Source organism: Melanerpes formicivorus, unplaced genomic scaffold (genome assembly GCF_026170545.1).
Source record: "Melanerpes formicivorus ecotype bairdi unplaced genomic scaffold, bMelFor1.0.p_v2 SCAF_14, whole genome shotgun sequence".
Taxonomy (NCBI): Eukaryota; Metazoa; Chordata; class Aves; order Piciformes; family Picidae; genus Melanerpes; species Melanerpes formicivorus.
In genome coordinates, this window is record NW_027142366.1 from 18,553,893 (window position 1) to 18,576,456 (window position 22,564).

Below are 22,564 nucleotides of genomic sequence, written 5' to 3' on the forward strand. Positions count from 1 at the left end.
GGCAGCAGGGGCAGGCAGGGCAGGCAGTGGGGGGAGCACGGGCAGCACGGGCAGGCAGGATGGGCAGTAGGGGCAGCACGGGCAGCACGGGCAGGCAGGATGGGCAGTGGGGGTAGCACAGGCAGCAAGGGCAGGCAGGATGGGCAGTGGGGGCAGCACGGGCAGCACGGGCAGGCAGGATGGGCAGTAGGGGCAGCACGGGCAGCACGGGCAGGCAGGATGGGCAGTAGGGGGAGCACGGGCAGCAGGGGCAGGCAGGATGGGCAGTGGGGGCAGCACGGGCAAGCAGGATGGGCAGGGGGGGGTAGCACGGGCAGCCAGGGCAGGCAGGATCGGCAGTGGGGGGAGCACAGGCAGGCAGGATGGGCAGTGGGGGGAGCACGGGCAGCAAGGGCAGGCAGGATGGGCAGTAGGGGCAGCACGGGCAGCAAGGGCAGGCAGGATGGGCAGTGGGGGTAGCACGGGCAGCCAGGGCAGGCAGGATGGGCAGTGGGGGAGCACGGGCAGCAAGGGCAGGCAGGATGGGCAGTGGGGGAGCACGGGCAGCAAGGGCAGGCAGGATGGGCAGTGGGGGCAGCACGGGCAGCAGGGGCAGGCAGGATGGGCAGTGGGGGCAGCACGGGCAGCCCGGGCAGGCAGCACGGGCCCGGTGCGGGCAGCGGCTGCCCTCTAGCGGCCGCAGCGCAGCACTGCTCAGGCCTCGCTTCAGGCAGCTTTTGCCTTTCCTTCGCTTTTCGCCCATTTCTGCTCCCCTGCGCGGCCCCTCCCGGCCCCCCTCTCCCTCCCCTGCCTCCCCAGTCCCCACATCCTCCTTTTCTTTTGCTTCTCGAGCCCCTTGCAGCCTCCTCTCCTCCAAAGCTCAGCTGAAAAAAACCCAAATCCATATTTTCGTTGCTGTTCTCAGCTCCCTTTCAGGACCCCGGGGGTGAGCTGCAGGGAGCTCAGCGCTTGGACGACCCCTACCCAAAACGAACCCCAAACGCTCCCAGCCCAGCCTTGCCCCTCCCCCATCGATCCAGCGGCTTCAGTACAAAACAAAACTTTTATTTGGTCCGTCAGAACCTGAGTTTGAAAACCACCCAAGGGGGATCCGTATGGTACAGGGGCGACAGAGACCTCCTGCCCCGCGGAGCCGGCTGCTATGTACAGGGTTAAAAATATCCACAGCTCCGGGAGACGGAGACAGGAGGCAGGGGAGAAGGGGAAGGACAAAACCATCCCGAGGGGGGAAGGAAGGACAAAACCATCCCGAGGGGGAAGGAGCCAGGAGGAGAGGGAAAGAAACCAGAGCAACGGACAGAAAGACAGACGGAGCTTGGCTCAGAGCCCCCCCGGCTGCGGGGCCGGCGGGGGGACCCCCGGGGGGACGCACAGGGACACACAGGGCAAACCCCATGGCACCCTGCCCACCCCCAGGGGACACAGAGGGACACTCAGGGCAAACCCCACTCCCCCCTGCCCACACCTATGAGAGGGGGACACAGGACAAATCCCATGGCACCCTGCCCACACCCACGGCAGGAGAGACACAGAGGACAAACCCCACGGGCCCCTGCCCACCCCCAGGGGACACAGAGGGCAAACCCCACAGCCCCCTGCCCAGCCCAGCTGCTGCCAGTGCAGGGTTTGGGGCACAGGCTGCCCCCCCCCCCAGCATGGTCCCTAACAGAACAGGGTAACAGCATCTCCCACTGCCCCCCTCCCCCAACACAGCTGCAGGTCCACATAGCCTGGGGAGGGGTGGGCAGCACGGGGGGGATACCCCCAGAACACACACAGACACACACACACCACCCCCCCATGCCAAGCCCAAGAGCCACCATGCCCTAAAATCATTTGGGCCAGCCCCGCAGGGGGCACCCCCAGGCTCTAGCACGCCTTGGCCTTGTGCTCAGCACCTTCCACAGGATGCGGGCTCTGCAGGATGGGGCTCGCCACCTCCCCTGCCCCGCACCGGCCCCAGCCCCGCCGCGGGGCAGCGCTACAGCCGCGGGAGCTGCCCCCTGCCCCGGGGGGTGCCTCGGGCCCGGCTGCGCCAGGGGCGGTGCCCGGGGCGGTGCCCGGGGCGCTGAGCCCCGCCCGGGCCATGGCTTCTCTCCAGGCACTGCTCTCAGCGGCCGCCTTTGCATAGTAACATTTGTGTGACACAGTCTGGGGGGGTCCCTGCCGCGGCGCCCCCAGCCTCAGCAGCGCCCCGAGGCCCAGCTCCCCCCCCCCCCCGGAGCAGCGGGGCAGGAGGACCTTCAGCGTTTGACCCCCGGGGGTGGCAAACCCCCTTGGCAGCAGCTTCCTAAAGCAACCCAGCGCCTCCTCCTGCCCAGGACAGCTGAGGCGGAGCAAGGAGGTCACCCCACGGCGCATCCCCGCCGCGGGCAGCCGCGGCAGGGTGACCCTGGCACCGCCCGGCCTGGCCACCCTGGTACCTCGGTGCCAGCTGGGTGCTGGTGGTGGATGATGGGGGGGAAGCAGAGGGCCCGGGGACAGAGTGGGGGCACACAGACGGACAGATGTCAGAGGTATATTCATTTGCTTTGCAGTGCCAGGGCCCTGGCACCGCGGGAGGGGGCAGGGCGCTGAGCGTGGTGCCTAGGAAGGGCCTTGGCAGCAACCTGCAGCACCCCCCCCCCCGCCCGCGGGCAGGCAGAGGGCACCGGGCCCCAGTGGGTACAGGGCAGGTGGGATCCTGAGATGGCCCTGTGCCCACAGCCCCCCCTCCTAAAGTGACTGGGGGAGGCTGGCAGTGCCAGGGCAAGGGGCAGCAAGCAGAGCTGAGGCTGGCCCCGAGAGCTCGGCCAGGCCCCATGGCACAGGGCACAGCGCTGGGCTCATTGCTCAGGCTCTGTCCCATGGCACAGGGCACAGTGCTGGGCACAGTGCTCAGGCTCTGCCCCGTGGCACAGGGCAGGGTGCTGGGCTCACTGCTCAGGCTCTGCCCCGTGGCACAGGGCAGGGTGCTGGGCTCACTGCTCAGGCTCTGCCCCGTGGCACAGGGCACAGTGCTGGGCTCACTGCTCAGGCTCTGCCCCGTGGCTCAGGGCACAGTGCTGGGCTCACTGCTCAGGCTCTGCCCCGTGGCTCAGGGCACAGCGCTGGGCACACTGTTCAGGCTCTGCCCCGTGGCTCAGGGCACAGGTCTGGGCACACTGCTCAGGCTGTGCCCCATGGCACAGGGCACAGCACTGGGCACACTGCTCAGGCTGTGCCCCGTGGCTCAGGGCACAGCTCTGGGCACACTGCTCAGGCTGTGCCCCGTGGCTCAGGGCACAGCTCTGGGCACACTGCTCAGGCTCTGCCCCGTGGCACAGGGCACAGTGCTGGGCACACTGCTCAGGCTCTGCCCCGTGGCTCAGGGCACAGCTCTGGGCACACTGCTCAGGCTCTGCCCCGTGGCACAGGGCACAGCGCTGGGCACACTGCTCAGGCTGTGTCCCGGGGCTCAGGGCTCACTGCTCAGGCTCTGCCCCATGGCACAGGGCACAGTGCTGGGCACACTGCTCAGGCTCTGCCCCGCGGCTCAGGGCACAGTGCTGGGCACACTGCTCAGGCTCTGCCCCGTGGCACAGGGCACAGTGCTGGGCACACTGCTCAGGCTCTGCCCCGTGGCACAGGGCACAGTGCTGGGCACACTGCTCAGGCTCTGCCCCGGGGCTCAGGGCTCACTGCTCAGGCTCTGCCCCGCGGCTCAGGGCACAGCGCTGGGCTCACTGCTCAGGCTCTGCCCCGTGGCACAGGGCACAGCGCTGGGCTCACTGCTCAGGCTCTGCCCCGTGGCTCAGGGCACAGTGCTGGGCTCACTGCTCAGGCTCTGCCCCGTGGCTCAGGGCACAGGGCTGGGCACACTGCTCAGGCTCTGCCCCGTGGCTCAGGGCACAGTGCTGGGCTCACTGCTCAGGCTCTGCCCCGTGGCTCAGGGCACAGTGCTGGGCTCACTGCTCAGGCTCTGCCCCGTGGCTCAGGGCACAGGGCTGGGCACACTGCTCAGGCTCTGCCCCGTGGCTCAGGGCACAGGGCTGGGCACACTGCTCAGGCTCTGCCCCGTGGCTCAGGGCACAGTGCTGGGCACACTGCTCAGGCTCTGCCCCGCGGCTCAGGGCACACTGCTCAGGCTCTGCCCCGTGGCTCAGGGCACAGTGCTGGGCACACTGCTCAGGCTCTGCCCCGCGGCTCAGGGCACACTGCTCAGGCTCTGCCCCGTGGCTCAGGGCACAGTGCTGGGCACGCTGCTCAGGCTGTGCCCCATGGCTCAGGGCACACTGCTCAGGCTGTGCCCCATGGCTCAGGGCACACTGCTCAGGCTCTGCCCCGTGGCTCAGGGCACAGTGCTGGGCACACTGCTCAGGCTGTGCCCCGTGGCTCAGGGCACACTGCTCAGGCTCTGCCCCGTGGCTCAGGGCACACTGCTCAGGCTGTGCCCCGCGGCTCAGTGCCCACGGCTCGGGGGGGGAGCCCAGGCCGGCGGCTCGGTGAGGGTCGAGGGGCAGCGCAGGGGCAGGGCTGGGCACTTGGTCATAGGGGCCGGGGGCCGTGCAGCCCTGCCACCTCGGGCGTCAGCAGCGGGTTGTGGGTGCCCTTGGTGGACATCCAGTCATTGAGGAAGGCCTGGGTGGCCTTGCGGTGTGCCAGGCGGTGCGTGATGGAGAAGCCGGCGTTGCCCTCCAGCTGCGAGAGGATCACCAACACCTGCCTGCAAAGAGAGCCAGGGGCTCAGCACCACCAACTGCTTCTGCTCAGCACCACCAGCCCCTGCCCGCTGCCCACCCTCTGCCCACCCGGCCAGCACGGTGCCCAAGTGGCAAAGGCGGCCAACAGCATCCTGGTCTGGTGGGGCAGTGGTGCCTGGTCTGGAGCAGGGCTGCCCAGGACAGAACGGACAGGGAAGTGCTGGGGAGGGGTCCAGCAAAGATACTGAGGGGCATGGAGCAGCTCTGGGAGCAGCAAAGGCTGAGAGCAAAGGCTGGGGCTGAGAGCCTGCAGAAGAGCAGCCCCAGAGGGCAGCTGAGCAATGCTCAGCAAGAGCTAAAGGAGCTGTGGGGGCAAGAGGCTGGGGCCAGGCTCTGCTGAGTGCTGCCCAGGGCCAGCAGAAGGGACAGCAAGGGGCAGAAAGTGTCAGGCAGGAGGTTGGAGCTGAGCAGGAGGAGAAAGTTGTTTGGAGTGAGGCTGCTGGAGGCCTGGAGCAGGCTGCCCAGAAAGGTTGTGGAGTCTTTCAAAACCTGCCTGGATGTGTTCCTGTGGCCTACCCTGGGTGCTCCTGCTGGAGCAGGGCCTTGGACTGGGTGAGCTCCAGAGCTCCCTTCCAATCCCTAACATTCTGTGAGTCTGTAATAGTGTGGTCAGCAAGATCAGGGAAGTGATGGTGTCCCTGTACTGGGCACTGGTGAGACCACACCTTCACTGCTGGGTTCAGTTCTGGGCTCCTCACTCCCAGAAGGACACTAAGGAGCTGGAGCAGGGCCAGAGAAGGGCAAGAGAGCTGGGGAAGGGGCTGGAGAAGAGGGCTGGGGAGGAGCAGCTGAGGGAGCTGGGGGTGTTGAGCCTGGAGCAGAGGAGGCTGAGGGAGACCTCACTGCTCTCTGCAGCTCCCTGAGAGGAGGCTGCAGCCAGCTGGGGCTTGGGCTCTGCTCCCTAGGCTCAGGGGAGAGAAGGAGAGGCAATGGCCTGAAACTGTGCCAGGGGAGGCTGAGGTTGGAGAGGAGGCCAAATGTCTTTGGTGGCAGAGTGGTCAGGGCCTGGCAGAGGCTGCCCAGGGAGGTGGTGGAGTCCCCATGCCTGGAGGGGTTGCAGAAGCCTGTGGCCATGGCACTTGGGGCCAAGGTCTGGTGGCAGAGTGGGGTTGGGTTGATGTTGGGCTGGATGCTCTACAGTTCCCTGGCAGACTGAGGCCCTGGCTCATGCCAGGCCTGCTGCCAGCCCCCAGCTGCCCAGCCCTGCCTACCCCAGACCTGTGCAGGGGGGGGGACGCTGTCCTGCGTCTTGAGGCTGCCGCGCGTGGACACCACGTTGAAGCTGTCGGTGCAGTCGCACTGGACGTGCAGGTAGGACTTGGGGTGCCGGTTCTCCACCACCACGATCAGCCCTGCCCAGCCGTGGGTCAGGTAGTAGCAGGTCATCCCCTCACGGCCCTGGGGCAAACAGCAAGTCAGGGCCACCCCAGGCTCCACAGCTCCACCCCCGGACCGGCACCTCCCACGTCCAGCCACAGGCTGCCCGTCCGCTGGGACCCCCCCCCTCAGGCTGCCCCACCGAGGGGAGGAGGTTGGCATCAGTAGGGTAGGAGGGGCAGCCGTAGCTGGCACAGCCCTTCCGGGGTGAGGAGGGCACAGCAGAGGCAGGGTGCAGGCTCCTGCTGCTGGCAGCAGCTCCCTCCCCAGCCCAGCCGCGGGGAGGGCAGCTCCGGCCCCCTGCCCCTGCACCCACCTCATGGCGCTCGCCCTTGTTCTCGGTCAGCAGGATGATGGCGTCGGCCAGCGTGGTGGGCTGGGCCTCCACCTGCTCCACCATCACCAGCCGGGAGCTGTAGATGGCCAGGATGTAGCTGGAAGAATCGTTGGCTGGGCGGCTGCTGGTGGGGCTGGAGGCTGTGGAGACAGGCAGGGAGAGGAGGGTGAGGCAGGGGAAGGAGGACGAGGCAGGGGCAGGAGGATGAGGCAGGGGCAGGAGGGTGAGGCAGGGGCAGGAGGGTGAGGCAGGGGCAGGAGGGTCAGGCGGGGGCAGGAGGGTGAGGCAGGGGCAGGAGGGTGAGGCAGGGGCAGGAGGGTCAGGCGGGGGCAGGAGGGTGAGGCAGGGGCAGGAGGGTGAGGCAGGGGCAGGAGGGTCAGGCGGGGGCAGGAGGGTCAGGCAGGGGAAGGAGGACGAGGTGGGGGCAGGAGGGTGAGGCAGGGGCAGGAGGGCCAGGCAGGGGCAGGAAGGTCAGGCAGGGGCAGGATCAGGCAGGGGCAGGAGGGCGAGGCAGAGGCAGGAAGGTGAGGCAGGGGCAGGATCAGGCAGGGGCAGGAAGGTGAGACAGGGGCAGGATCAGGCAGGGGCAGGATCAGGCAGGGGCAGGAAGGTGAGACAGGGGCAGGATCAGGCAGGGGCAGGATCAGGCAGGGGCAGGAGGGTCAGGCAGGGGCAGGATCAGGCAGGGGCAGGATCAGGCAGGGGCAGGAGGGTCAGGCAGGGCCAGGATCAGGCAGGGCCAGGATCAGGCAGGGGCAGGCAGACCACCCTAAGCCCACGCTCCCCGGGAGCACTCTGCCACCCTTGCAGCCAACCTCTGCCCACAGCAAGGTCCCCACGGGGAGCACCAAAGACTTCGTCACCTCTGCCCCCCCCCCGCAGGCTGCCCCAGCTGGGCCCTTACCCTGGGTGCTGGCAGGGCCTGGCAGGGCAGTGCTCCAGTGGTTGAAGGCACAGCAGACCACGGCGTACTCGCCAGGCTCCAGCATCACGTCGCAGTTGACGAACTTCTTGACGGCTCTCTTGCTGTGAGCCATCAGCCGGCCCAGGCTCAGCTTGTTCCCACTGCTGAAGGTGGCTCTGAACACCATGATGCAGAGGTCCAGCAGGTGGCTGTCCACCGTGTCTGACCGCCTGTGCCAGGAGGGGCAGGGTCACACACCCCAGAGTGCCAGCAGGGAGGGGCTGGAAGGGAGCTCTGGAGCTCCCCCAGCCCAAGCCCTGCTCCAGCAGGGCACCCCCAGCACCCTGCCCAGCAGCACAGTGCCCAGGGGGGGTTGGAAGCTCTCCACACCAGCAGACTCCACAACCTCTCTGGGCAGCCTGCTCCAGGCCTCCAGCAGCCTCACCCCAAACAACTTTCTCCTCCTGCTCAGCTCCAACCTCCTGCCTGACACTTTCTGCCCCACAGCTCCTTTAGCTCTTGCTGAGCATTGCTCAGCTGCCCTCTGGGGCTGCTCTTCTGCAGGCTCTCAGCCCCAGGGCTCTCAGCCTTTGCTGCTCCCAGAGCTGCTCCAGGCCCCTCAGCAGCTCTGCAGCCTGCCCTGGGCTCTCTCCAGCAGTTCTCTGTCCCTCCTGAACTGGGGAGCCCAGGACTGGACCCAGGACTCCAGATGTGACCCCACAAGTGCAGAGTAGAGTGGGAGGAGAACCTCCCTTGCCCTGCTGGCCACACTCTTCCTCATGCCCCCCAGGACACCCTTGGCTTTCTTGGCCCCCAGAGCACATTTCTGGCTCCTGGGGAACCTGTCCCCAGCACTCCCAGCTACTTCTCCATGGAGCTGCTTCCCAGCAGGTCCCCCCTCCCCTGTCCTGCTGCAGGAGGTTGTTCCTCCCCAGGGGCAGGAGCCTACACCTGCCCTGCTTGAACCTCATGAGGTTCCCCTTTGCCCAGCTCAGCCTGGCCAGGTCTCTCTGAATGGCAGCATAGCCTGGCAAGGCATCAGCCACCCTTCCCAGCTGGGCACCATCAAAGCCATCCAAGCACCACCCCACAGAGCAAGTGCAGGCCCTGGTCAGGGTGGCAGATCCAGAAGAAGAGCCCTGCACTGCCCCAGGGATGATGCCCCAGCAGCCAGCATGCCCTAAGGGCTGGACTGTTGGCAGGAGCAGGCCCTGAGAGGACTGGAGCAGTGATGGGTGCCCACAGCTGAGCTGTGTGACCCTGCAGGGTGGCACAGGGTGAGAGGGCCCTGTGCTTGTAGAATCATAGAATGCTCAGGGCTGGAAGGGAGCTCAAGGCTCAGCCAGTCCCAACCCCCTGCCATGGGCAGGGACACCTCACACCACAGCAGGTTGCTCACAGCCACCTCCAGCCTGGCTGCAAACACCTCCAGGCAGGAGGCTTCCACCACCTCCCTGGGCCACAACTTCTTCCTCACAGCCAATCTTCATCTTCCCACTTCTAGTTCTGCTCCATCCCCCCCAGCCCTATCCCTCCCTGACCCCCTCCAAAGTCCCTCCCCAGCTTTCCTGGAGCCCCCTGCAGATCCTGGAAGGCCACAAGGAGGTCTCCTGGGAGCCTTCTCCTCTCCAGCCTGCACAACCCCAACTCTCTCAGGCTGTGCTCAGAGCAGAGCAGCTCCAGCCCTCTGCTCCTCCTCCTGGCCCTGCTCTGGACACCTTCCAGCCCCTCCAGATCCTTCCTGGCACAGAGGCTCCAGCACTGGCCCCAGAGCTGCAGCTGTGGGCTCAGCAGAGTGGAGCAGAGGGGCAGAACCCCCTCCCTGGCCCTGCTGGCCACACTTCTCTCGCTGCAGCCCAGGCTCTGCTTGGCTCTCTGGGCTGCCAGTGCTCCCTGCTGGCTCCTGCTGAGCTTCTCCTCCCCCAGCACCCCCAAGGCCTTTCTTTCAGGGCTGCTCTCCAGCCAGTTCCTGCCCAGCCTCTAGCAGTGCTTGGGATTATGGTGTGCCCTGGGTGCGGGTCAGTGCCCCTGTGCTGCCCAGCTCACCTGCTGCCCTCCTGGAAGAGGGCAAACTCCAGCGCTGCCCGCTCCAGCACGGTGAGGGAGGTGACGGTCACCGGCCCGTTGGCCCTGTTGGGGAACATGCCCTGCACCCGCACCTCGTGCCAGTCCGAGTGCAGCTTGCAGATGTCCACTGAGTCGAAGTACCTGCGGGCAGCCACGCAGGGGTCAGCCTGCACCACCCCCCTGAGCCCCTGGAGCCCAGCCACCAGCCCAGGACTGCCAGCCTGCCGCTCACCCCTGCCCCTCGGCACCACTCCTTCGCCTCCAGCCAGCGCCCAGGGGTGATGTGGTGCTGCAGGAGGGGCTGAGGGACTCTGCTGAGCAGCAGCTGCAGCTTTCCTTTGCAGCACTGACAAATAACAGCTCCTGAGTTGCCACTGCTCTCCTGGCAGGACTGGCACAAGGAGCTGTTGGGAAGCCACCCTCTGGCTGGCCAGGACACAGAGCAAGAGCCAGGCTGCAGCCTTCTGCTGTGCTGGGAGGAGCAGGAGATGAGCTCAGCTGCTCTGACACTTCCACACCACTGGCTGGGGTGGAAATGCCCTTTAAGGTCATCCAGGCCAACCATTTTCTGACTGCTTGGGGCTGAGCCATGGCCCTCAGCACCACAGCTCTGCCTCCTGGAAACCCCTCCAGGGATGGGGATTCAACCACCTCCCCTGGCAGCCTGGCCAGGCACTGAGAACCCTTCCAGTCAAAAAGTTTCTTCTAGTGTCCAACTTGAGGCCATTGTCTCTTGTCCTGTCCCTTGTTCCTTGGGAGCAGAGCCCAACCCCTGCCTGGCTCCAGCCTCCTCTCCGGGAGCTGTAGAGAGCAATGAGGTCTCCCTCAGCCTCCTCTTCTCCAGGCTCAACACCCCCAGGGCCCTCAGCTGCTCCTCCCCAGCCCTATTGCCCTTCTTTGGACCTGCTCCAGCTCCTCAATGGCCTTCTTGGAATGAGGAGCCCAAAACTGAACTCAGGACTCAAGGTGTGGCCTCAGCAGTACAGAGGGAGCTGGAATCAGCCCTGTGGGGTCCTCTGCTCTGCCCTTTGGCCCTGCACACGCTGCAGCTCACACAGCTGGGGGCAGCAGGCACCAACAGCACACCCACACCTCCCTGAGGATGCCCAGGTCCCCCCAGGCCCCCTGCCCCACAGCCACAGGCTGGGCAGCTCCATACTTGATGAAATCGCTGTACTCCATCCAGAAGACTCCCTCGCTGCTGCCATGGGGCATCAGGTCGTGGCGCAGCGGCGCCGGCCAGTGCGGCCACTCGTCAGACCAGCTGCCGTTCCAGGAGAAGCGGCCCCAGGGGTTGCGCAACCGCAGCAGCCTGGGGGAGGGCAGAGCGGCGTGAGAGACGGCCCGGGGGAGGCGGGGGGAGAGCCCGGGGGGAGAGGGGTGAGAGACGGCCCGGGGGGAGCGGGGGGAGAGTCTGGGTGAGGGCCTGGGTGAGAGCCCGGGGGGAGCGGGGTGAGGAGACCCCGGGGGGAGAGGGGTGAGGAGAGTTCGGGGGGGGAGCGGGGTGAGAGCCCGGGGGAGCAGGGTGAGAGGAAAAGGAGCAGGGTGAGAGCTCAGGGGGAGCAGGGTGAGGGGAAAAGGAGCAGGGTGAGAGCTCAGGAGGAGCAGGGTGAGATCTCAGGGGGAGCAGGGTGAGAGGAGAAGGAGCAGGGTGAGAGGAAAAGGAGCAGGGTGAGAGCCCAGGGGGAGTAGGATGAGAGCCCACGGGGAGCAGGGTGAGGGGAAAAGGAGCAGGGTGAGAGCTCAGGGGGAGCAGGGTGAGGGGGAAAAGGAGCAGGGTGAGAGCTCAGGGGGAGCAGGGTGAGGGGGAAAAGGAGCAGGGTGAGAGGAAGAGGAGCAGCGTGAGAGGAAAAGGAGCAGGGTGAGAGGAAAAGGAGCAGGGTGAGAGGAAAAGGAGCAGGGTGAGAGCCCAGGGGGAGTAGGATGAGAGCCCACGGGGAGCAGGGTGAGGGGAAAAGGAGCAGGGTGAGAGCTCAGGGGGAGCAGGGTGAGGGGGGAAAAGGAGCAGGGTGAGAGGAAGAGGAGCAGCGTGAGAGGAAAAGGAGCAGGGTGAGAGGAAAAGGAGCAGGGAGACAGCCCAGGGGGAGTAGGATGAGAGCCCACGGGGAGCAGGGTGAGGGGAAAAGGAGCAGGGTGAGAGCACAGGGGGAGCAGGGTGAGAGGAAAAGGAGCAGGGTGAGAGCTCAGGGGGAGCAGGGTGAGAGGAAAAGGAGCAGGGTGAGAGGAAATGGAGCAGGGTGAGAGCCCAGGGGGAGCAGGGTGAGAGCCCAGGGGGAACAGGGAGAGAGCCCAGGGGGAGCAGGGTGAGAAGCCGGGAGAGCCGGCTCAGAGCCCAGGGGGAAGGACAGCACAAGGAAGATGACCTCTGAGATGTTTTGCCACCTCTCCAGCCCCAGCCAGCCCCCTCACAGAGGGCACCAAGCCACTTCTGCCTGGTGTTTCCAAGGTCTCACAACATCCTAGACTTGATTTGCCACCCTCACCGTGGCCCCACATGCCCTTGTACTGGGACAAGCAGCTCTGGACCTGCTGCAGCCCTTCCCTGCCCCGAGGGCCTCCAGCCAGGTGCTGCAGGGAGGAGCTCAGCAGGGAAGAGGCTCCCGAGTTCGACATGGCTGGAGATAGGGCTTGGAAGGCATCCAGGCTGTGGGAAACAGCATCTGCTTCTGTTTCCTCCACCTTCCAAAGGCAGAAGCAAGCCCTGACAGCCTCAGGAGCTGAAAGAGCTCAGCTCAGTCCCCTGCATCCTGTGAGACCCAAGTGAACCATTCTGCAGCACAGAGCCTCCCGGAGCAGAGTGGCCCTGGGCACGGGGCCAGCGCCAGGCGAGGACAGCTCGGGTGACAACGGCACTCGTGTGGCGCTCTGGGATGCAGGAAGAGCCCTTGTCAGCCAGGAGGATGGGACACCCAAGAGGCCCCAGGGTCTCAGAGCTTCTGCTGAGGCTGCTGGCAGGCCCAGCTGTGGCTCACCTGAAGCCTTGGACATCCCTCACGTCCAGGATGGAGTAGGCGTGCCGGGGGCGCAGCCCCTTGCTCTCGTAGGCCACGTCGTCCACCTTCATGTTGCCTCCACCACAGGATGCCCCCATCAGGAACCTGCACAGGGCACAGCACAGCCTTCATGTCCTGCCAGCCCTGCTGGGGGGGGAAGCTTGTCCCTGTTGCTCCTTGAGCCACAGGACAGACCCCCCCAGGAGGCTGCTGGGTAGTCCCTCTCTGCCACAACACTAAACCCCCTGGGCAGAGCTCCCTGCGCCTGCTCACATGCATGTGGGAGCCCAGGCTCCCTGGCCAGCCTCACCAAGCACTGCTGAAGGCTCTGTGGAGCTTTGCCCACACCCCACCCATCTTCTGCCAGGCCCTGAGGCCCTGCCCAGCTTTGCTGGCTGGCAGGGGTCAGCCCCACAGGGAAGCAAGCAGGAGGTCTGCCTCCAGTTCTCCTGCGGTTCAGAGGCAGCTGCAGGGCTCAGGACAGGCTGTGGGGGCAGGAGGTCTGCAGCAGCCAGGCTTGGGGGGAACACCATGGCTGTGGTGTCCTATCAGCCTCCTGTGTGGCTGGCAGGAGCAAGCCTGCCTTCAGCCCAGCTAAGTGCCCCCCTGCCTGAGGCAGGAGCGAGAGGTCTTTGCTTTTGCTTTGCCTCCTCTAGGCTGAAGGCAGTCATGGCCAGCAGAGATGCCGCGTCTGGGTGGGAGGCACAGGGTCAAACACCCCTCAGAGCAAAGCAAGCAGGCTCCATGCAGCCACTTCCCAACTCCTGCAAGGCAGCAGGCAGCATGCACAGGGAAGGTCAGCAGGAGCTTCCTTTCACAGGAAAAGGACAAGGAGGAGGAATCATTTCTGAGAGCTTTGAGGGGGAGCTCCACCAATGCTCCAGGTGAGCAGCAGGGGTGGTGGAGCCCAGCCTAGGTAAAGCACTGGTTCCTCACCTCTGAGCCCCTACAAACAGGGATGGGGATTAGACTGGGGAGCAGGGAGAAATGCTTCCCAGTGAGGCTGGGGAGCCTCTGGCACAGGCTGCCCAGGGAGGCTGTGGCTGCCTCCTGCCTGGAGGTGTTCAGGACCAGGCTGGATGAGGCCCTGAGCAGCCTGTGCTGGTGGGAGGGGTCCCTGTCCATGGCAGGGGCTTGGAGCTGGATGATCCTGAAGGTCCCTTCCAAACCATCCTATTCTATGACTGCACAGCTTCTAGTGCCAGGCTCCCATCCCACCCCCATGGTCCATAGTGAGGAGCAAGCAGTGCAAGCTGCAGAGTGTGAGCCAAGGCCCTTCTCCCACCTTGCAGCAAGGAAGCTTGCCTGGTAAAGACTGGGGACACAGGGGCTGGCTTGGTGACAGACCGAGCTCCTCAGCACCAGCAGGGCTTGTGGCCCTGGGACACAGAGCCTGAGGCAACAAGGCCATTGCATCCCCTCCCTCCCTAGCTGAGCCACTGCAGAAGCTTGGGGTCCTGGCAGGCATAAGCTGGGAGAGGAAGATTCACTTTGCCTCCTGCACAGGCAGGGGCTGGGGGAGGCAAACCTGCCCCAGGCCCAGCACCACAGCTCTGGAGGTGATGAGAAGCAGGCCAGCTTCCAGCTCCCTGATCTGCACAGCCCTAGCTTCCCAGCTGGCTCCTTGAAGGAATGGGGTGAGGTTTAAAGGAATTGGAGGAGGTTTCAGGAACTGGAGGAGGTTTCAGGACCTGGATGATCTTGAAGGTCCCTTCCAACCCAGCCCATGCTGTGACTCTGTGATCGAATGCAAGCAGCCCCCCTCTCCCGCCCCCTCTCCGAGCATCCGTGCTCCTGGCACGGTGCTCTCTCCTGCCTGGTCTTACCCAGCCTCCTTAGAACTCAGCATTTTGGCCCAGATGAGGTCAGTGTCAATGGGCTCCTCGCGAGGGTTAGTGGAGCTGACCTGCAGCATCAGGCTCTCGCAGGGGGCGCCGGTTAGCGTCGCCAGGCCCTCGATGGCGCGCCCGGCCTGCAGGGCGAAGTACGAACCGTGCAGCTTGGCCAGAGCCTTCTCGATCAGGGCAACCCACAGCTGCTTCCTCTGGGCCTGCGGGAAAAGGGAGACACAGGTCACCAGCAGCCCCAGCAGGGCATGTGCTGCACCCTCGGCCGCTCTGGGAGGAGAGGCTGCGCGGCGGCTGCGGTGAGACCCCAGCCGGAGCTCTGCGTCTGGCTCTGGAGCCCTGCGTCTGGCTCTGGAGCCCCTGCTGGCTGGAGAGCAGCCCTGAAGGAAGGGACTTGGGGGTGCTGGGGGAGGAGAAGCTCAGCAGGAGCCAGCAGTGAGCACTTGCAGCCCAGAGAGCCAAGCAGAGCCTGGGCTGCAGCAAGAGAAGTGTGGCCAGCAGGGCCAGGGAGGGGATTCTGCCCCTCTGCTCCACTCTGCTGAGCCCACAGCTGGAGCTCTGGGGCCAGTTCTGGAGCCTCTGTGCCAGGAAGGCTCTGGAGGTGCTGGAAGGTGTCCAGAGCAGGGCCAGGAGGAGGAGCAGAGGGCTGGAGCTGCTCTGCTGTGAGCACAGCCTGAGAGAGTTGGGGTTGTGCAGGCTGGAGAGGAGAAGGCTCTCAAAAGGAGAGGTCTCACAAGGAGACCTCCTTGTGGCCTTCCAGGTAACCCAAACCCAAGAGACCTCTGGCAAAGGAGGCTGCCTAGAGCCAACACAACCATGGGGCTGACTGCATTTCACCCATGGAACAGGGACACCATTTCAAGGACACCTCCAGAAGCCCTCTGCCAGAGGGGCAAAATCCTCTCCCACAGCCCAGGGACAGCAGCAAGATGTAATCACATCCCAGGAGTTTTGCAGAGGGGGAAGCTCTGCCTGGAGTGCCTTTGCTCTGGTGCCAGGCTGCTGCTCTGGTGCCAGGCTGCTGCTCTGGGCATTGCCAGGCTGGTTCTGGACTCAGAAAGGAATGTAGAAGCTGCACAAATGCACCCAGAGGTCTGCAAAGCCTCCTTCAGCCCCAGCTCAGGGCACAACCTTCAGCACCACGTCCAGGCCTCTGCTGCAGGTCCTTACCTCAGCTGCATTTTGCCTTGTTGAGGTTCAACAAGGCCAAGGGCAAGGTCCTGCCCCTGGGTCAGGTCAACCCTTGATATCAATCCAGGCTGGGGGGGATGAGGTTGAGAGCAGCCCTGCAGGGAAGGGCTTGGGGGTGCTGGTGGGGGAGGAGCTGGGCAGGAGCCAGCAATGGGCACTGGCAGCACAGGAGGCCAAGGGCAGCCTGGGCTGCATCCAAAGCAGGGTGGCCAGAGCTGGAGAGAGAGGATCCTGCCCTCTGCTCTGCTCTGGGGAGACCTCCCCTGCAGGGCTGGGGCCAGATATGGTGCCCCCAGCACAGGAAGGACCTGGAGCTGCTGGAGAGGGGACAGAGGAGGCTACAAAGATGCTTAGAGACTGCAGAACCTCCCCTGTGGGGCCAGGCTGGGAGAGCTGGGGCTGTGCAGCCTGGAGAAGAGAAGGCTCCAGGCAGACCTCAGAGCAGCCTCCCAGTACCTGAAGGGCTGCAGGAGAGCTGGGCAGGGACTTGGGCCAAGGGCTGGGAGTGCCAGGCCCAGGGACAATGGCTTTGAGCTGGGAGAGAGGAGACTGAGAATGGAGAGGAGGAAGAAATTCTTGGCAGTGAGGCTGGGGAGACTCTGGCCCAGACTGCCCAGGGAGGTGGTGCAGGCTCCATCCCTGGAGCCATTGAAGCTCAGCCTGGCTGTGTCCCTGGGCAGCCTGCTCTGGCTGGAGCTGTCCCTGCTGCCTGCAGGGGGGTTGGACAAGATGACCTTGGAGGCTCCCTTCCAACCTGGTGCATTCTGTGCATCTGTGGCACAGGGTGCTGGCACCAGCTGTGCCCTGCCTTTCACCCTGGGCACACCGAGGCTGGGGTGGGGAGAAGCCAGGGAGGAGAACGAGGACAGAAGGGAAGGAGATGTTTGCTGTTCTCTGCATCCCCAGCAAAGGGAGCTCTGTACTCAGTGCCTGGATGGCAGCAGGGGAAGGGCACTGGGACACTGTGGCTGTGTGACTCACAGGTGGCAGTGGAGAGCTGGCAGAGGAAGGCAGAGCAGTGGAGATTTCCTTCTGCTGGGTAAAGCTTACAGCTTTACACTGCTGGGTGAGTCCCTCCCTCATCTAGAGCCTCTGCTGCTGGACAGAACCTGATCTGCCTTCAGTTTTAAAGCTGCTTTTCCTCCTGTAGCCCTCACACAGCTACAACCTCAGCAGAGAGCTCCTGCCAGGATTCAGAAGCCCCTGGGGGAAGGAAAAACAAAAAGAGGCAGAGCAAGGCCAGACCTTGTGCAAAACCTCCAAGCTTTGAAAGCAAACCTCTCAATCTCATCAAACTCAAACCCAAAGGTGGAGAGGAAATGACCACAGCAGGGAAAGTGGAGGGAAAATAAATACTCCAAGTCAGGTAAGTCTGATGCTGAAAAGAGGCAGCTGGGGCTTCTCTGCCTGCTTGGAGGCAAAATGCAGGCACAGATTCCTCCCTTCTTCCCCACTCCAAAACTTCTCCCTCACAGGAGCAGCCTCCAGCACTGCCAGCAATCATTTTGTCCTCCTCAGTGCCCACGGGGGTCTGGGGTTGAGCCTGATGTAGAGGAGAGGACTGGAAAAGGAACCTCATGAGGTTCAAGCAGGGCAGGTGTAGGGTCCTGCCCCTGGGGAGGAACAACCTCCTGCAGCAGGGCAGCTGAGGAGAGACCTGCTGGGAAGCAGCTCCATGGAGAAGGAGCTGGGAGTGCTGGGGACAGGTTCCCCAGGAGCCAGAAATGTGCCCTGGGGGTCAAGAAGGCCAAAGGTGTCCTGGGGGGCATGAGGAAGAGTGTGGCCAGCAGAGCAAGGGAGGTTCTCTTCCCAATTTGCTCTGCTCTGGGGAGTCCTGGATCCAGCTCTGGGCTCCCCAGCTCAGGAGAGACAGGGAACTGCTGGAGAGAGCCCAGGGGAGGCTGCAGAGCTGCTGAGGGGCCTGGAGCAGCTCTGGCAGCAGCAAAGGCTGAGAGCCCTGGGGCTGAGAGCCTGCAGAAGAGCAGCCCCAGAGGGCAGCTGAGCAATGCTCAGCAAGAGCTAAAGGAGCTGTGGGGGGCAAGAGGCTGGGGCCAGGCTCTGCTGAGTGCTGCCCAGGACCAGCACAAGGGGCAAGGGGCAGAAAGTGTCAGGCAGGAGGTTGGAGCTGAGCAGGAGGAGAAAGTTGTTTGGGGTGAGGCTGCTGGAGGCCTGGAGCAGGCTGCCCAGAGAGGTTGTGGAGTCTGCTGGTGTGGAGAGCTTCCAACCCCCCCTGGGCACTGTGCTGCTGGGCAGGGTGCTGGGGGTGCCCTGCTGGAGCAGGGCTTGGGCTGGGTGGCATTCTGGGATTTGCAGAACAAAGTCCAACCCAACAGCCCTGGGTCCCTGTCCCCTCCTGCCTGTGGGACTTTGGCAGATTCTGCTGCCTGAGTTGCAATGAAGACATTCTCAGTCTCCTTCATGGACATGATCCCAGCAGGTGCCCCCAGGCCTGGCAGGCAGGGCAGGGCAGGATGCTCAGCACCATCCCAAAGCTTCCTTCAGCCTAGCAGATGCCACCTGAGCGTGCTCAGAGCAACTGGGTGGGCAGTGGCTCGAAACAGCCTCATTTGTTGTGCCATCTCCTCCCCCTCCACTGTCCCTGCCTGGCAGAGCCAAGCTGCCAAAGCTCCCTGCAGAGGGGAGAAGCAGCTTGGCCTCAGCCCCTGGCAGCACAAAATACACAGGTCAAAATATTTGCCTTTAGCTGTGCAGGATGAGGCTGGCTTCCCCCACAGGAAAAATGGATTTGGCTATGGAATCCAGATGCCAAGAGGGCCTAAATAGGTTTGTAGTCATGGTTTTAAACAGAAAGAGGGTAGATTTAGCTGAGATATCAAGAACTTTTTCACTGTGAGGGTGAGGAGAGCCTGTCCCAGGCTGCCTAGAGAGGTAGAGCTGGCAGCAGTGCAGGGCAGGTTGGTTGGAGCTGTGAGCAGCCTGCTCTGGCTGCAGCTGTCCCTGCTGGCTGCAGGGGGTTGGACTGGATGAGCTTGGAAGGCGTCTTCCAACCCAGTCTGGGATTCTTTGCTTCTCCACTGTGGCCTCAGAGAGCTCAGCTGTCCTGAGGGCACAGCAAACAGCAGGTCTTGAGCTGCACGCACTGCCTGCATCAGGCTGGGGGGGACCCTCCAAGGTCACCTTGCCTGCCCCCCCTGCAGTCAGCAGGGACACCTCCAACTAGTTCAGGCTACCCAGGGCCACATCAAGCCTGCCCTGGGACGTCTCTAGGGACGTGGCCTCTGCCACCTCCCCGGGGCAGCCTGTCCCAGTGTCTCACCACCACCACCACGCCCGGGACAGCCCAGCACGGGAGCCTCACACTGCCCCAGCAGCACCTCCCCCCACCCTTCCCGAGGGGAGGCAGGGGCCAGCCCCCAGCCCCCGGCCGCGCCGCCGTGGCTGCTGACCTGTGAGAAGAGGAGGTAGCCGCACTCGTCGCAGGGCAGCATGTCGTCCACCAGCACCGTGGTCCAGGTGCCGTCCTTGCAGAGCCGCACCTGGTAGGCGCCCTCGGGACACAGGCTGCGGGTGATCATCACCCGCTCCACCAGCTCCGGCCGCTCGGCCAGCACGGCCAGGGCGCTCAGGAACCTGCGGGGGGCACAGGTGGGACGTGCCACAGCCTGGGCAGGGCAGGGGAAGGCAGCGGGCAGCTGCCCGGCCCCGCGGCTGCCGGGGAAGGGGGAGGCAGGGGACGGGGCGAAGAGGGCTGAGCAGGGCTGAGGGTTGGATGGAGGAGGGGGGAAGGAGGAGGGACAGGGGGGTGCCAGACCGGCTCCCCTTCCTTACCAGCAGTTGCCCAGCAGGCCCTGCAGGATGTCGGAGGGCCGGGGCGTGCGGAACACCGACCACTTGACCGCCCGCTCCTTGAAGATGCTGCAGTTGATCTCCTGGGGCCGCAGCCACTGCTTCACCCTCTGCTGCACGCTGTCCCCCTCAGGGAACCCCACCGACTTGGGCCCGGGGGGGAAGCTGTCATCCACGAAATTGACCTTGTTCTGGGAGAGCAAAAGAATAAACCAAACCAAACCAGGCTGGAAGAGACCTTCAAGATCATCGAGTCCAACCCATCAACCAATCCAACCCACCCAAACAGCTAACCCATGGCACCAAGCACCCCAGCAAGTCTCCTCCTGAACACCTCCAGGGATGGGGACTCCACCACCTCCCCAGGCAGCCCATTCCCATGGGCAATCACTCTCTCTGTGTAGAACTTCTTCTTAACATCCAACCTGAACCTCCCCTGGTGCAGCCTGAGACTGTGTCCTCTTGTTCTGGTGCTGGCTGCCTGGGAGAAGAGACCAACCCCCACCTGGCTACAACCTCCCTTCTGGTAGTTGTAGAGAGCAAGAAGGTCACCCCTGAGCCTCCTCTTCTCCAGGCTGAGCAACCCCAGCTCCCTCAGCCTCTCCTCACAGGGCTGTGCTCCAAACCCCTCACCAACTTTGTTGCCCTTCTCTGGACTCATTCCAGCAAGTCAACCTCCTTCCTAAACTGAGGGGCCCAGAACTGGACACAGGACTCGAGGTGTGGCCTAACCAGTGCAGTGTACAGGGGCAGAATGACCTCCCTGCTCCTGCTGGCCACACTCTTCCTGATGCAGGCCAGGATGCCATTGGCCCTCCTGGCTGCCTGGGCACACTGCAAAAGGCGAGCAGAGCCTCAGGCTGCGGCTCCCGGCTGCCCAGGAGAGCCTCCCCCTGCCCCCCGCCTGTGGCCCCCAGCCCTCCTGCCTGCCCCACTGAGCCCCTTCTGACGTGTCAGGGAGCAGGTCTGGGACCAGCTGCTTGCTGGCAATGGCCCAGATGCATTTTCAGTGGTGCCCAGGGTCAAAGGACAGAAAGTGTCAGGCAGGAGGTTGGAGCTGAGCAGGAGGAGAAAGTTGTTTGGGGTGAGGCTGCTGGAGGCCTGGAGCAGGCTGCCCAGAGAGGTTGTGGAGTCTGCTGGTGTGGAGAGCTTCCAACCCCACCCTGGGCACTGTGCTGCTGGGCAGGGCGCTGGGGGTGCTCTGCTGGAGCAGGGCTTGGGCTGGGGGAGCTCCAGAGCTCCCTTCCAACCCCCCAGCACTGGGGGATTTTGTGCACCAGGTCCAGCATTCAGCCCTGCCATGAGCCAGCTCACCCCCAGCTCAGGACTGTGACTCAATTCTGCCCTTTTCTGTCTCACAGGAGCCTCCCTGGGCAGGGAATGTCTCACACTTTCTGCTGGTGCTAAAAGCTGGACCATGGGGGACCTTGACTGCTTCTAAGTGGCACAGCATGGCAGCAGCAGGTTGTGAGGAGCCACCTGGCAAGCAAACGCTGCTAACCTGACCCCTGTGGTGCAGGCTGAGCTGTCCCTGCTCACACTGGGCTTGAAAGTGCTGAGCCACTGTGGAGGCACAGCCAGGGAGGAGGTGAGGGGCAGTTTTCACAGCTGGATTCAGCCTGGCACAAAAAGGCAGACTGGGAGTGTTCTGTGCCCCAGCCCTCCTGCCACAGCTGCTGGGCAGAAGGGCTCAAGCTGTGCCAGGGCAGGTTCAGGTTGGGCAGGAGGAACTATTTCTTCCCAGCAAGGTTTCTCAGGCACTGTCCCAGGCTGCCCAGGAAGGTGGTGGAGACCTCACCCCTGGAGGTGTTTAAAGCCTCCTGGAGGTGGTTTGGTGGCAGGGGCTCAGCAGCAGTGCTGGGTTGTGAGCTCTGGGTGAGAGGTTGGGCTGGATGAGCTCCAAGGGCTCTTCCCACCTCACCACTTGTACCACTCCAAGGGCAGATAATCCTGCAGGCATCAGGCACAGAGGCAGGATGGCTCCAGGAACTTCCCCACGGAGAGGAGGGTGACTTCTCCAGGTGGTTTCACAAGGGGTGCAGTAAGAACCAGGATCTCTTTGTCACTGTTCATTACACCAAATGAGATTCCTGCAGCAGAAGGCAGCCCTGGTGTAAATCAGGATGAGGGACAATGGGTTTGAGCTGGGAGAGGAGAGGCTGAGGTTGGAGAGGAGGAAGAAATCCTTTGCAGGGAGGCTGGGGAGACTCTGGCCCAGGCTGCCCAGGGAGGCTGTGGCTGCCTCCTGCCTGGAGGTGCTGAAGGCCAGGCTGGATGAGGCCCTGAGCAGCCTGGGCTGGTGGGAGGTGTCCCTGCCCATGGCAGGGGCTTGGAGCTGAGTGATCTTGAAGGTCCCTTCCAACCCAAACCCTTCCATGGCTCAGTGGCAAGGCAGCTGCTCAGCACACCCAGCTTGCAGGTGTCCTCCCCTTCTGCTGCAGTCCTACCTGGATGTTTCCCACCTGCTGCCTCAATCAGCACTTCCAGCTGCACCCCAGCTGCAGCAGGCTCTTTGTCACCTAGCTGCTGTCACTGTTCAAACAGCAGGGTGGGCCCAAAGGGCAGGTCCCAGGGCCTGCTGCAGATCTCCAGGGGAGCCTCTGCTCCGTGCAGCTGAGGAGCATGGCCTCTGCTGTGCCTCCACAGGGCCCAGCCTCACATACTCACCAGTCCTGCTCCCAGCCCTGCAGAGCCCCTGCCTGGCCACAAGCAGGCTCAGGACCCAGAAGAGGTTTTGTTCTGGTGGAATTTTCAGGAGACAGCCCCCACTGATCCAGCAGCCTGGCTTAGGGAGCTGAAGGTGCTTAGCCAAGGCTCCAGCCCAGCACAGTGCAGGATGGGGCAAGGCAGAGTCCCCTTCCTGGCCATACAGAGCTGCCAACTCAGCCTGGCCACCTCTCAGAATTCATAGAATCATGGAATTGTTTGGGCTGGAAAAGTCCTCCAGGATCATGCAACCCAGCCCCACCATGGCCACCAAACCCTGGCCCCAAGTGCCATGGCCACAGGGTCCTGCAACACCTCCAGGCATGGGGACTCCACCACCTCCCTGGGCAGCCTCTGCCAGGCCCTGACCAAAACTCATCGTTCAGGCTTGATCCCACTGGATGCAGCAAATGCTCCCTGCCTTCAGAAGAGGCTACTCACTCACTTGCAAGAGGGCCAGAAGCAGAACCAGGGGCCCTCTGCTACAGAGAACCTCACATCTGTTAGGGTGGACACAAAGTGCCCTACAGAACCAGAATGCTGTGGGTGGGAAGGGACCTCCACAGGGCACCCAGTCCCTGGACACAGCACCCCAGAGGTGACCTCAGCGTGGC

At 64.0% G+C, this 22,564-nt stretch overlaps 1 protein-coding gene across 6 annotated transcripts in view; it reads right to left on the minus strand.

The window, feature by feature from the left end:
- Nucleotides 1-1,028: 1,028 nt before the first annotated feature.
- CAPN15 (calpain 15) overlaps nt 1,029-22,564 on the minus strand; it is an 87,634-nt gene continuing 66,098 nt past the window's right edge. For 4 of the 6 annotated variants that reach the window (XM_068147255.1, XM_068147253.1, XM_068147252.1 and 1 more), the window contains 10 exons: nt 19,227-19,435; nt 18,845-19,028; nt 14,226-14,449; nt 12,379-12,504; nt 10,566-10,718; nt 9,386-9,547; nt 7,340-7,569; nt 6,415-6,575; nt 5,940-6,119; nt 4,498-4,684 (listed from right to left, as the gene is read on the minus strand). In XM_068147255.1, the coding sequence (XP_068003356.1) occupies nt 4,586-4,684; nt 5,940-6,119; nt 6,415-6,575; nt 7,340-7,569; nt 9,386-9,547; nt 10,566-10,718; nt 12,379-12,504; nt 14,226-14,449; nt 18,845-19,028; nt 19,227-19,435 (1,728 nt within the window). In that variant the 3' untranslated portion in view covers nt 4,498-4,585. Of the gene's footprint in view, nt 4,704-5,932; nt 6,120-6,414; nt 6,576-7,339; nt 7,570-9,385; nt 9,548-10,565; nt 10,719-12,378; nt 12,505-14,225; nt 14,450-18,844; nt 19,029-19,226; nt 19,436-22,564 lie in introns of all 6 variants that reach the window. The other 2 variants (XM_068147257.1, XM_068147254.1) reach the window with 2 other exon arrangements.